The following is a 13,380-nucleotide window of genomic DNA, read 5'->3' on the forward strand; positions in this document are numbered from 1 at the left end:
AAAAGAAATAATTAAATATACTCTAGTTGTAAGTAGCAGCAGACAGTTGTAAAAGTTCTTAAAAACAGGCAATCTTTTGAGTGTATCTCCTTTGAATTTGGTTACCATATTAAATAAGGGAGAATGTCACTATTGACAAATTTTGCACTTTTTTCTCCCAATTTAAATAACATCCACTTCACATACTTACTTGGGGAATTGATTAGACAAACTGAACTTCAGACCATTTATGTAGTTACTACAAAAGTGTACAAAAAATGGAGGAATTCTTATATAAGAGAACTAGTCCCCAAACAGTATAGTGCAGAGCGTAGTTATAACCAGAGTTATACCAGGGTTTTCTGTCCACTTTTAATTTACTGCTTTGCACCAGCGAAAATTGAGAGGGGGATACATTTAAGTGGGATTGGAAGAAGGAGTCACACATTTCTTGTGTAGTGGAGACTGAGCTTTGTGCAACTATTAGAAATAACAAAAATATAGTAGCATGTGTCTTGGCATCCCTGCTATTTCATACATGTTCTACTGTTCCCCATCTTCTAAGGCCGGGTTTATACTCAACGCGACACATGCTGCAGTGGATGCTCTTTCTATGCAAGCATTTTACTGTTTATCCTTGCGCGCATACTTTATGCAAATCTGGAGGAATCCAGCAGGTGGCAGTGTGAGATGTTATCACGGTGAGAACAGGTTTGGCTTCTCTGTGTTGTGAATTGCCTGGAACACCTATTAAATTCCGATGACACCTTACCGCAATATCTCTGAAAAGGGTGTTTAATTATTAAATCCATCAATCCAGGGATGTGTCCAATCCAGCAAGCATTGGGCATGAGGCAGAAACAATCCAGGGATGGGGCCTCAGCTCATCACAAGGTGAATACAAGCACACACATACATAGTAGTCATTTTAGCGGCACCAGATCCCCAAATCTGCATATCTTTGGAAGGAAACCAGAGCACAGTGTGGAAACCCAGCAGGAAAACATACAAACTCCAGGCAGGAAACACCAGCAAGGTGACTCCCTGCGAGACAGCAGTGCTACCGCTCCGCCACCGTGTCTCCCCCATGTGTGTAATTATTAACAGTATTCATTATTTAAACGAAATTAATGATTTATCTGTAAAATGTAACATACATACTTTAAGGCATTTCATCATGAAAGTGATATCTATACTAATAAAAGGCAACGCCCTCACTGACTGACTGACTCACTCACTGACTCACTCACTGACTAATCACTAATTCTCCAGCTTCCTGTGTAGGTAGAAGGCTGAAATTTGGCAGGCTCATTCCTTGCAGCTTACTTACAAAAGCTAAGCAGGTTTCATTTCGAAATTTTACGCGTAACGGTCATAACGGTCGACAACGTCCGCCATGTTGAACTTTGTTATTTATGGCCCCATCTTCACGGAATTTGGTAGGCGGCTTCCCTGCGCTAACCAAAACCGATGTATGTACTTATTTCGGTGGTATGACGCCACTGTCGGCCGCCATATTGAACTTTCCAACGGTCTTTGTTACTTATGGGCCCATCTTCAAGAAATTTGGTACGCGGGTTCTCAACGCTAACTGAATCCTACTTCCGTACATGTATACGTCCATAGCCTGCAGCTCAGTCACTGTGTGAGGCAGCATTGGGTCCCCCATCCCAACGTCTCCCACGTTGTTGGCTGCCTGCCTATATAAGGCCATCCGTCTCTCCGGTCTCTACATTCCCTTCCTTGCTTTGCCAACGGGATTCACGTCTCCCTGCTGATAACTACAGCCTTTTTATTTAATCCACGGCTTCTCTGCTGTTTTATTGTTCGTTTATTACGATTATAGTTATTGTGTAGGTATTTTAGACTTACTTTACATTGTTCAGGTTCCCATTTCCTTTATTGTTCCAACCGTACCCCCATTAACATGTCTATCGAGATGGTCACTATCGATCAAAGAACTGTCACTTAACGAGTGGTTTCCATGCCCGGAGATGGCACCTACCTTTTCCATTCTCTTTGTTACATATTGCACGGCCATATCAGACTCACTCTTGATATCCGGAGGAACATTGTGTTTTATGCATTGAATGACTGGGACAGGTTCAAGGTGTGGACTGATGGCGGTACAGGAGATAATTATACTACACAAGAGCACTATAAGAGTGAAATGCTTAAGCCCTTCATCTATGGTTCTGCATGTGAGTTGATGGCTGCCGCTGAATTGTTCGGTTGTCACTTTCAAGTGTACCGAAATGGCCAAATATTTTACACCTTTCGACAACAGCCAATGCCTCTTAAACATCTTAGATTCACAGGTAACACTTTCAGTAGTGGACACTTTGATGTTTATGAATGTTTAAACTTTCAAAATCTGAATGTGAAGTTATTGATGAAATCGGTTGTGTGCTTACAACGCTTGACAAATGCCGAATGTCACTTCAACACAAGTCCTGCAAATACTGTTGTAATTGAAACAAACCATGAAACTCAAACCGATTATGACAGCAGTAATCCAAGCTGTGAGATTTGAGACAAGATTACTTTTCACATGGCCAACTGTACGTTGCATGCTCAAGAGTAAGCTCAGAGCACAGCTTAGTCATATTACAACCGGAGGGCCGAACTGACAATGTGGTATACAAAGAAATCCTTAACAAATAATTATTGGTATATTTTCCCTTAGTTTAAAAAGGTTTAATTTTCTTCTTAATAAAATTTTTAAGGCAGTACTTCACCGCTGCGAAGCGCGGGTATTTTGCTAGTCAAGTATAAATGTAAAGATTCTAAATTTGCAGAGAGTTGGAATATCAGACATTTAATGGTCCAAGAAGCTTGCAGCAATTAAAAACTGAGATTACGTTTATGACGGTATGTTTTAATGATAAAGTAAACTACGAGGTTAAAGTAGACATTTCGAGATTAAAGGCAAAATTTCCACTTTAATCACAAAATACACATTTTCACAATGTCCTTAATTTTTTTTTCTCTGTGGCTGAAATACAGCGCTGTACATTATGTTGCCGTTGTAAAGTTGCAAAAAAAAAAAAGACGGCACAAAAAATGGTATGTGATGTGATGTCATGTGATTACGATCGGGAATATGTAACGCTTGACTATGAAAGCACCATGAATGTATCTGTATGTCAGCATTTTGCTTCACCATACTGAATCATTCATCAAACATCAAAGCGCGCACATCGATCCCTTAGGATCCTCATAGAGGCTGTCTGTCACATGTAGATAGTAAACGGAGACTCTGACTTCATATTCCAAGTTTTATCACACTGCGCCCCGCGGTTTTTTGCTGGTACTGCAACTCGTACACCGTCGCGTTAATTTCTGAGGACCTTCTCCGAGGACGGGTCTAATGAATGATGGGAACGAGTGGCAGGCATGATGTTTGCGCATACGCGTTCTGAGCATGAAGTATAAATGAGCCCTTAGCTATAATATTTTTCATGTCTTGAATATTTCTTTGTGATTAAATAAACGCAACTAATGCTTCATTTCACCCCTGCGGTGTAGTTTTCTACATCCTAGCCCTACCTGGGAATGTAAACATGAATGCTGTAAATCTGGAAATTTTTAACCCAATAATTTGTAAAGTCCTATATGTGAAAAGGGCTATAAAATTGTAAAACAAATGTTTCTTTCTACAGTGTTTCTCAGTATTCTCTTTTAGATGGCTTAAATTATTAAATAGCTTGTGTTAATACACTTGGTAAAGAGATTAGTCAAAAAAGTAATTTTGTTTTATTTTTTACTACAGTTGCTTTAGACTTTCCAAAGACATGTGAGTGACGTTGATTGGAGACTTTATAAGTGATTGTTGATGCGTATAAAAATGCTTTTTGTAAGGTAATGCTATCCCATCCGGGACTGTTTCATGTCTTGTGGCTAATGAACGGGGTGTATTTCATCCCATGAACTGAAAGACTGAATGTATGTTGATTAAGTAACCATTTACAGATACATGTTTTACATCTATACATACATTATAATGGTTGAATTTTTTTTTATTTTGCAGCATATTATTATTGCTGTTACATTAAAATAAAATTTTAAATATAGTGTGGTTGGCATGCATGTCTTCTGAACCATAGACCAGAGGACATGTTACTTATCCAGTTATAGGACACATAATAGTTGTTAAATCAGTCACGTGCACAACCCATATATGTTGCATTTGTAAACAACAACTATATAATTAAATATTAATTTATCTGAATGCACACAGCACAACATTCTTTTCCTTAAACTGTTACTCTGTTTTTGCCATGATAGATCAATTAAGTCCTTTATTTTCCCTCCTTGGAGTTGTAAGATTCATGTTCATCAGCACACTAAAAACTAGTAATTACTCTGCTTGAAATGAAGATAGAGGTTTTTCAGATTTGATGTGTAAGTCTTTCTTCATCTCATTCCTGACTTGTAAGTACTTTACAGGCCATTGCAGCACAAGTGTATCTTGTCTTGCTCCTAAAATGCATGAGACATAGATTATGGTTAAACAGACCCAGTGTAGAGCGAGCACAGTGTTCCAACACATTTGTGTTCCTGTCATTTTCAGGTTTTCTCTGACTTTAAGTACTGTTAAATGGTCTCTTGATCCTGTTGTACTTTTTATTGTTAGAAGAGATTACAGTGGTACTAACAAATAATGTCAAGTATATGATACAAACTACAACTAAAGGAGCCAAAGTTTTAATGCACAAAGTTTATTCAGAGCTCTTCAGTCTTGAATTAATTCTAAACAGGAGCCACTGAATTTCACATCGCAGCTTCTGTTAAAATTTTACTCTGACATCTCTAGTATGTAGTATCTGTAATAGCTGAATTTTTTTCTTTACCTTGGACTTAGAGTTTCTTTGCATTTCCTAAATGATTTAGTTTTACTGACATTCTTTACTTGGTTTTCTTTCTTTCAAGAAACATTATTTAAGTAGTTGTTCTGTGGGTGCAGTCCTGAAACAAATAGAAAACAACCTATTAACTGCAAGTCCAAAGAAATGCTTTGTGAATCTTGCTAAACTTAACACTTTGATGCAAAATTTCAACCTCACTGAAGTGGAACATTGTGCTGTCTTTGTTACTAAACCTGATGCTGCTGAATGCTGGTGTCACTGCTTGGAGATGTTCAGTACACAGACAGTAAAGAATGCATTTTGTCCCTATTATTAAATTTGTACAGTAGAAGTATATGTTCCCTATGACACTGTAAACATCTCATTTATAATCCTTTTATGTCATAATTAACGGTCTATTTTACTTTTTACCAGTTTTTGAGGATTTAGTATTAAATATTTTGGCTTTCTTACTGTATAAATTGTAGTTTTTTTTTATTTTGTTCCTCCCTACATATTTTACTTCCGGGACAGTATTTACTACCTTGTCTCATAGTTACACACCTATTATATAATCTTCCCTAATAACAGAGGTTGTTTCTGTTAGGAAATCTTATTAAAATGTATTAAGAAATGCAGTGTCATTTGCATTCATCTAAATAATAAAATAATGAAAAAGCATAGCTCATAGCTCAATGCAGGACAGCAGACTTTATACTGATTTTTACCCCCATGTGTAAATTTGAAAATGGCTGCATCTGGCATTACTTGTATTTAGGAGAAGGTACAATCATATAGGTTATATACAAGTCAAGTCCATGTCATTGTGTATTGATCACAGGCTATATTGAGAATATAATGATTCAAAGTATCTGGCAAATGGTGTTTAGTATTTCTATCTCTATTATAGGTTTTTTCAGAATACTATTGCATATGGTAAGTTATACTACAGTGTTAAAGAATGATTTTTTCCATTTAAGTGAAGGATTATTTATTTTTCTTTTGTAATTGTATAACTTAATAATAAGCAAGTATCCAGATTTTTTGTAGCAATTTAAGTATTATTAGTAAAGTCATATTAAAGCAAAAACACAAACGGACAAATGAATACAGTGTAACAGTGGACTATATCATTTACAAAACTTCAAATATATTAGTAAGCACCCAAACCTGGAAAATATAGCATTTGATCTACAACATGAATATTTTTTTCTGATTTAGTGAATGGAGAGTCCAACACTAATTCCATCGAGAATGGCAGAAACAGCCCATCTTGTGGGGTACTTCCATCATCTCCAGAAACCTCACTTTCTAGTCAACCTCAGAATGAAAGTGCAACTAGAACGGTCCATCCAGAAGAAACAAACCTTCCTGTCTCAGCTGACTCTACCGAACAGCCAGCAGCAGTAATCCAGAACCTGGATGCCTTACCACAAGGGTAAGAATATATAGCTCAAAATAATTAGCAAAAATAAACGAACATTAGCTTTATAGCAGTAACTTCCATTCTACCATACCTATTTCACTTTCATAACTGTATGAATAACTGTTTGTTACTGGGTTGGGAACACTTACAAGATTACTTTTTGAAATTATATAATATGCATTTTAATTATCAGATATTATTTATCTCCGTCAGGTACCAGAGCTATACCCGTTGTCACCTGGTTATGAGCTGGCTTTTTACTGTATAGACAAGTTGTAAAATGAATGAATGAATAATACTATAGCTATAAAAAGTATTCTCCACCTTTGCCATATTTTAATAGATTTTATTGAGTTTTTTGCCATTCAATCAAAAACAGGAAATAAATTATATTGGATAATTGTTTATTTGAGTCAATATTTTGTGGCAAGCTCTTTTGGCAGAAATTTTAGTAATTTGTCTTTAAACTCAAAATCTCTACCATCCTGGTAAATTTGGGCATTACATTATATGCATATTCCTTGCAAATATGCTCAGAGACGCAAAGTGGATAGGGTCTGTTGATGCTCCTTAATCTCATGGTTTGTCTCAACATGCTAGAACACTGATTTTTGTCATTTTAAATAACAAGTCCTGTGAGTTATGCAGTTATTGCAAGTGTTGATCGTTGAAGTTTGCCAAAGTGTTTTAACTACAAATATGCTGTGTTTGCTGAATATTTTCCAGGAAATTTGCAATGCAGTTGGCTTTCACAAACGTATTTTCCAAGTGCCCCATGATGATGCTTTGTGAGGTCAGCTTAACATTGCAGAGAGCAACCATTAGGAGAACTTTCACAGATGCTCAGTGTAAAATTGTTGCTGATGTGGCCGCAGCTAGGTCTCAAGCACATGAACAAAAAAAAAAACACCAAAAAAAAAATGTATCCCTCAAATACACTTAAAAGACCAATGCACCATTAGCTCAATTCACCCTTCTCCACTGACTTTAATGCATTTATTGGAGCTTTGTTAAGTTTGCAAACATTTCTATGATTTTGCAAAAGCCACAGAATTCACTCATAACTAGTTATTACATATGAAGAAAAGAACATAAACACATTATATAGTTTTGAAGCATGAACAGAGAAAATTCAATATATTAAAAAATAAACATATTTTTAGTTATTAAGAGTGGTTTTAAATCCAAATTACAACTGTTTCAGGTTAGTTTTATTCTGGAATTGAAATAGATAACCACTGCATTTGGATATAAGATGTCTGTAAATAGGTCTGTCATGTGAAAGGACGCATTCACTTCAAGGCACACCAAGTACCACCAAGGACACTGAGAAGAGAAAAAAATGGAAAAAAAATAGTAAAGAATATTTATTTAATTGGAAAGCAATTCAAGAGTGTATTGTGCTAAAATACTAAGACTTCAGTCTTGATTTAAATGCCTGAGTTAAATGTCATTGTTGCTTTGACTGTACTGTCTGTTTTGAGTCATCATCTTTCCAGAACATGAAGATTCTGCTAAGTTCTAATAACAGTAATATTTCTGTAGTTTCCTACATTCTTTTTGCCTTATCAAATTGTATTTGATAAGTGTTCAGCTTTTTTGAACCAGGTTTTTCACATTGCCACTTATCTATGGTTCCAATGTTTGTTATGCACCCAGGAAGCTGTGATTTTATAAATTGTTTTCTCCCATCATAGGGAAGACATAATACTCATATAAAGAGAAAAAAAGATGATTTGCACAAGTTCCAAACTATACTCCAGTGTTTTAATTGATTTATACAGTCAGATCACATGTAATGGCAGTCTCAGGTTATGGCTTTTCTGCAAATTCCAACAAGCACATAGAACCTCACAATTTTCCTTTTCATCTGAATTTTAATTCATTTTCATCTGACTTCCATTTTTAATTTACAAATAGAGCAAACTAGTTTTGATACAAATTAGCAGCCATCATTCAAGTCAAGTTGGGGAGCATGCACTGGGTACAGTGTGTTGCCACACCCACTACACGACAAAACAACTCGGGATCCCGGTTTGCAATCCCCCCAGGCAGACACGCGGTCCAGTCCCACCCTCTGGAAATGACCTTCGATCTGTTGCAGCCAGGTGTTACATGGGCGACCCATTGGCCTTGTCCAGCCACTCGGGTCCCCAACAATGAGGATCTTACAAGCTGGATCACCCTCGGGGAAATGCACCATATAGCCATAGTGTCATAACTGGTGCTCCCTCACAATGCAGGTAATGTGCCTCATTCGGGACTCCATGAGCAATTGCTCATTCAACACAAAGTCAAACCAATGGTACCCAAGGATATTCCCGGAGAGACACAGTACCAAAGGAGTTCAGTCTTCTAGTCTTCTAGTGTCCATGTCTTGCACCCATATAGCAAAACAGGAAGCACCAGGACTCTAAAGACTTGGACCTTCGTCCTTTTGCATAGATATCAGGAGCACCACACACCCTTCTCCAGCGACTTTATAACACCCCATGCTCTCCCAATCCATCTACTGACTCACCAGAGTCACCAGAGATATGAATGTCACTGCCAAGGTAAGTAAGCTTCTCGACAAGGTCAGCACTCCCTCCGCAAACAGACACGCTACTGATGGCTGTGCCCAAGAGGTCATTGGAAGCCCTGGAATGAGCCATCATTAATGATGGGTAATAGTATTACACCCTATCAACTTTGTCGCCTTTTTCAGTCGTTTTGTGTTTTGTATGCATGTGTTGCCACATGTAACTGGCCATGAATGCATCCATACAGTGTCGGGGAGTACAGTTGTTAGGAGGGTGAGGTGACATTCTCAGTGATCCTTCATCAAAGACACCTCATTTTTGTGCCACCACCTCTTAACGCGCACACGTGCCGGTCCCGGGACATAACAGCATTTTAAAAACGTTACAGTAATGTGTGCATGCCCATCTGCCATGCATCTCGACACCCTACCCATCAAATGAAACTTCAAAGTCTCGTCTTTCCGATGATATAAACCATTTTGACACACATCAACCACAGCACTGACACTAAAGCCTTTTTTACAGAGAAGTACATACTTTTAAGTGTTGACTGTGCCTACCTTTGAAGACCCCCTGCAAGTCAAACATCAATATTTCCGAGCAGTATTGATCCCATTGTGTCCGTAAGGCTCCAGCGAATATAATCCAGTAAAACGATTTAGGTCCAAAACACACGATATATTCTCAAAGGGACAAAAACTCCAGAAAACGTTTCATAACTTGAGACCACCTACGTAATTTTTTTTCACTTATATTGCTCATATTAGACGTAATTTGTTTCTGTCGGCGATAACCATGCTACCGCATGAAACACGGAAGTGTTAGCTTCCGAAAGACACCTAAGTTGGCCAATTACGACGGGTCTGGGGTTGACTGGCACCTCGTATAGCCAACCAGTGTCACAGAAAGCTTTGAGAGTGACGTATAGCTCTGAACTCTGGTAGAATCTACCAGTTTGATTGGACACTGTGACTGACACTCAAAACTTACAGCCAATGAGCAGCCGAGCATTTTGATATGTAACTTGCCATACTAACTTGTAAACAAAACGATCAGAGCTGCGTGAAGGTGGCATTTGTGCCAGTCTGCAGAGTTGGTGCGTGGTTGTTTATTGTGATTTCGCCAAGTTTTTTCACAGTTTAAATATGAATAAAAGTAGAAGTTTAAACGTAAATAAACGCTCGATTAAATAATAGATGCATGTACGCGCGTTGCGAAGTATTCAACCGCACAGGGATGTGTAATGGGAGAGAGCGACGTGCCACGCCCTTGTGCTTTCTGCTTGCTAGTGATTGCTGCCATCAAGTGGCACATGGAAAAACGCTGAGCTGTGTTGTAACAGTTTGTAAAAGAAATATATATAGTTTGTGTGCATTTTATAAAAAAAGTAAAAAATAAAAATATAAATATATTTTTGGCCCATAGCTTGTATTGACTATTTTTACATAGAAATGTGTATTTTTTATTGTTTTTATTATGGAACATGAATTTCCATAACTAATAGAGTGACACTGTGTGTAGATATAGATTCCTTTAGGTGTAAGCTTTCAGTAGAGCCCTCATTGATATATGTGGGTTGAAGCATTCAAAAGTTATTACACTTTTTCCATATGTTCCAAAATGTGGATAATGGTCCCTCTAAAAAGCCCCTGGGCATGCCCACATAAAAACTGGTGTAAAAAATGTCATTTTTACAGGTATTCTTTTCAAATTTGAAATTTGAGTAGTCAACAAGTTATTCTGTTGGTACATAGTGTGTTTGTGTCCCCACCTACCTACTGCAGCTTTATTTTCCTTTATTTTCATAAAAAAACTTAGGTGAGAACAAAAAAATTCGTTTTTTTTGTGAGTTCTAATGTGCATAACTTTTGATCAGTCACACCTACAGTGATTCTGACTACTAAGGGTGAAACTAGAGAATGTTACCTTTACAAAGAGACCAAACATGTGTTTATACTCCAGATAGTTCAATAACAGCAATGATTCTAATTTGGAGAGGTCGAATTACAAGCGATTTAGCAAAAATGACCCCGAATGATAAGGGGTTTTAATGTCCTTTTTTAACTGTATAAAGTATTGTATCATTAGGTGTATGGATAACCACAAATCAACAAAAGACGAGTAAGATTTTGAGCAATAAATATATCCATTCAGTATTAATTTCTAAACCTGCTTATCCAGTGCAGGGTCATGGAGAAGCTGAAGCCTGTCCTAGCAAGTACATGGCACAAGGCAAGACGAATCTTTGGAGAGGGTACCAGCCCATTGCAGCAATATATACAAATAGGGGGCTTTGTCTCCTGCTCGCTTTGCTCGTCAAACCCCGGGCCTGCATTATGTGCTAGCCTTTTTGCCACTCGCATATGGGGATGTGGATGTACAATTTAAACAGATTTTTATTTTCATGAGAATTGTTACATATGCATAATGGAACTAACTGTTTTACATTACAGCGAGTAATTAACCATATTAAAAAATAGTAAAACATAATAATTTGAAAGTAAATTGTGTTTCATGTTGCACCTGAGTTCTTTGTTGAGTAATAGAATTTTGTTCTGTTTGGCTTTGAAATTAACATGCAAATACTTTTTAAGCTTATACTTTTACTGTAAAACTTCAGTAAAATCAATTTTTTGCATTAAATTTCCATCAGTATCGCATTGAATTTTGAATCTGTGTTTTGACTTTTATCGTGACAATGCAACGTATAACTGCCCTGATTGAATTTCGTTTCTTTCTCTCTATTAAATAAAATGACTTTTTCAAATGTTTGGCTCTGAGATTTGTTAATTGTCTTTGCAAAAGCTATTCTAACGGGAAACTGTTAACGTTTTAATACGAATGGCATGTTAAGATCTCCTTTGTTGTCTAATGTTATCCGCGGAAGATTTACTACATTGTCTTTTTTGGATACATCCTTCTTTCTACAGTAATTCATGCAGTGGAAGACTAGACAGTGTTAACGGTTGTAGATGTTCTTCAGGATATTGTGAGTTGATGTTCCGCACGATCACCACCAATTGTTCCAGTATAGCCTATTAATACGCATTTAACCAATTTGCCATGTAACCGATCAACATTTTTGGCGTTAATTCATTTGACTTCATCATTTCTCTGTGCTAGGATTACCCGTGTACTCATTTTTTCTGTTGATAACCCTTCGTGATGAAATTCTTCAATAAGATTTGGAGATAATATGTCTTATTTCAGTGACAGCTTAAAGTGAGGAAAACGTTAAAATGTGTAAGAGCTGAGAGAGCAGAAACTGTGTCTGACAAAAGCATTCACACGAATGAGAGGTGAGAGTACCGTGTGCTTGGTTGAATATGGTTGAGAGGAGGGCGTGACTTGAAAAATCTTATGGCCAAAGTCTTGCTGGACTTGAAAAAATCTCTTCAAAAATGTCTTATTTCATCTTGTCGCAGGATTTTTTATATAACAAAGAGATATGCATAACATGTTAAATGTTAAGCTTAAAGAGAGTATGATTCTTCAACTATTTGTTTTGAGAGAAAGAGAGAATGAAAAGGGAGGGAAAAATATTTTAAAACATTATTCTACCACTGTATTATTTCCTTTTCGGTTTTCTTCAATATCAGATACAATCAGTTGTGAATGTAAAACTTAAAATAAAAACATGTTAGCAGGTTTAGTTTTTCACCATTTTGCAGACTCTAGGCACATTTTTTAAGCTACCAATAAACTGTACCTGTAGTTTAGTAGATACTGCAGACACAGTAACTGTACAAGGTTTGTATAGCTTCATTGTCAAACGACCATTTTAAAGCATAGCTGATTAGTCAACAACATCATTCTTGTTAGATATGTAGACCTTGTGTATTTCTCTGTCATTGCATCATAACGTACATCAGACCACATGTACAGCAAGAAATTTGGTTTTGGTGCGTGAATCTGTAGTAGTTTCTGTGCACCTATGTTGTGCTCAGTCAAATCTTCAGATAACATCCTATGACTTAATAAAAAAATTATTAAAGTTTTTTAACAAAAAATAACCTTGTTCTGATCCTCTTGTAAATTGTCAATATTTGGATGCAATTAAGGGAGCAAACTTTCTTATTTTGGGCCAGAAGGAAAAAATGAATACTAGAAGTAATAATGACGAATGTTAACCAGTATTCTTTGAGTTTGAGAGAGTCTTTCCTTTATGCATACCATATTGTAGTAGTAGTAGGGTGTTATACTCTGTTAGTCATGCAATGAGAAGTCCAGCAAAATTACACCTTTTATTGGATAACTAAAATATTACAATATGCTAGCTCTCATTGCATACGTAACATACTGAAAAAGTGTTGTATAATGTAAGCCACGGCTCTTAAAGAGATTGTGTCTGAAATGCTATCAGTTCACTCATCAATCCTTGGATCCAAAATGTGTTGTAAAATCATTGAACAATATCATCAAGTTATTGACAGACAAAAGAACAGATGCAATGGAAAACATTTTTTTTTTAATAAATAAAACGTAATAATTCCCAAACTATCATACTTATTACATTTAACCAGCTTAAGGTCCTTTCAACAATGAGATAACTTAAAAGAAAAAATAACACCTGACTTTAAAACTAGTTGGATGATGACAGCAACAG

The 13,380-nt window shown here is 36.7% G+C and overlaps 1 protein-coding gene across 3 annotated transcripts in view; it reads left to right on the forward strand.

Annotated features, from left to right (window-relative positions):
• The window catches only part of wwp2 (WW domain containing E3 ubiquitin protein ligase 2), a 198,091-nt gene that overhangs the window by 85,486 nt on the left and 99,225 nt on the right, over window positions 1-13,380 (forward strand). For all 3 annotated transcript variants that reach the window (XM_039763421.1, XM_039763422.1, XM_039763423.1), the window contains exon 8: window positions 6,048-6,264. In XM_039763421.1, coding sequence (XP_039619355.1) covers window positions 6,048-6,264 — 217 coding nt within the window. The remainder of the gene's footprint in view (window positions 1-6,047; window positions 6,265-13,380) is intronic.

The sequence above is a fragment of the Polypterus senegalus genome, chromosome 9 (assembly GCF_016835505.1).
Source record: "Polypterus senegalus isolate Bchr_013 chromosome 9, ASM1683550v1, whole genome shotgun sequence".
Taxonomy (NCBI): domain Eukaryota; kingdom Metazoa; phylum Chordata; class Cladistia; order Polypteriformes; family Polypteridae; genus Polypterus; species Polypterus senegalus.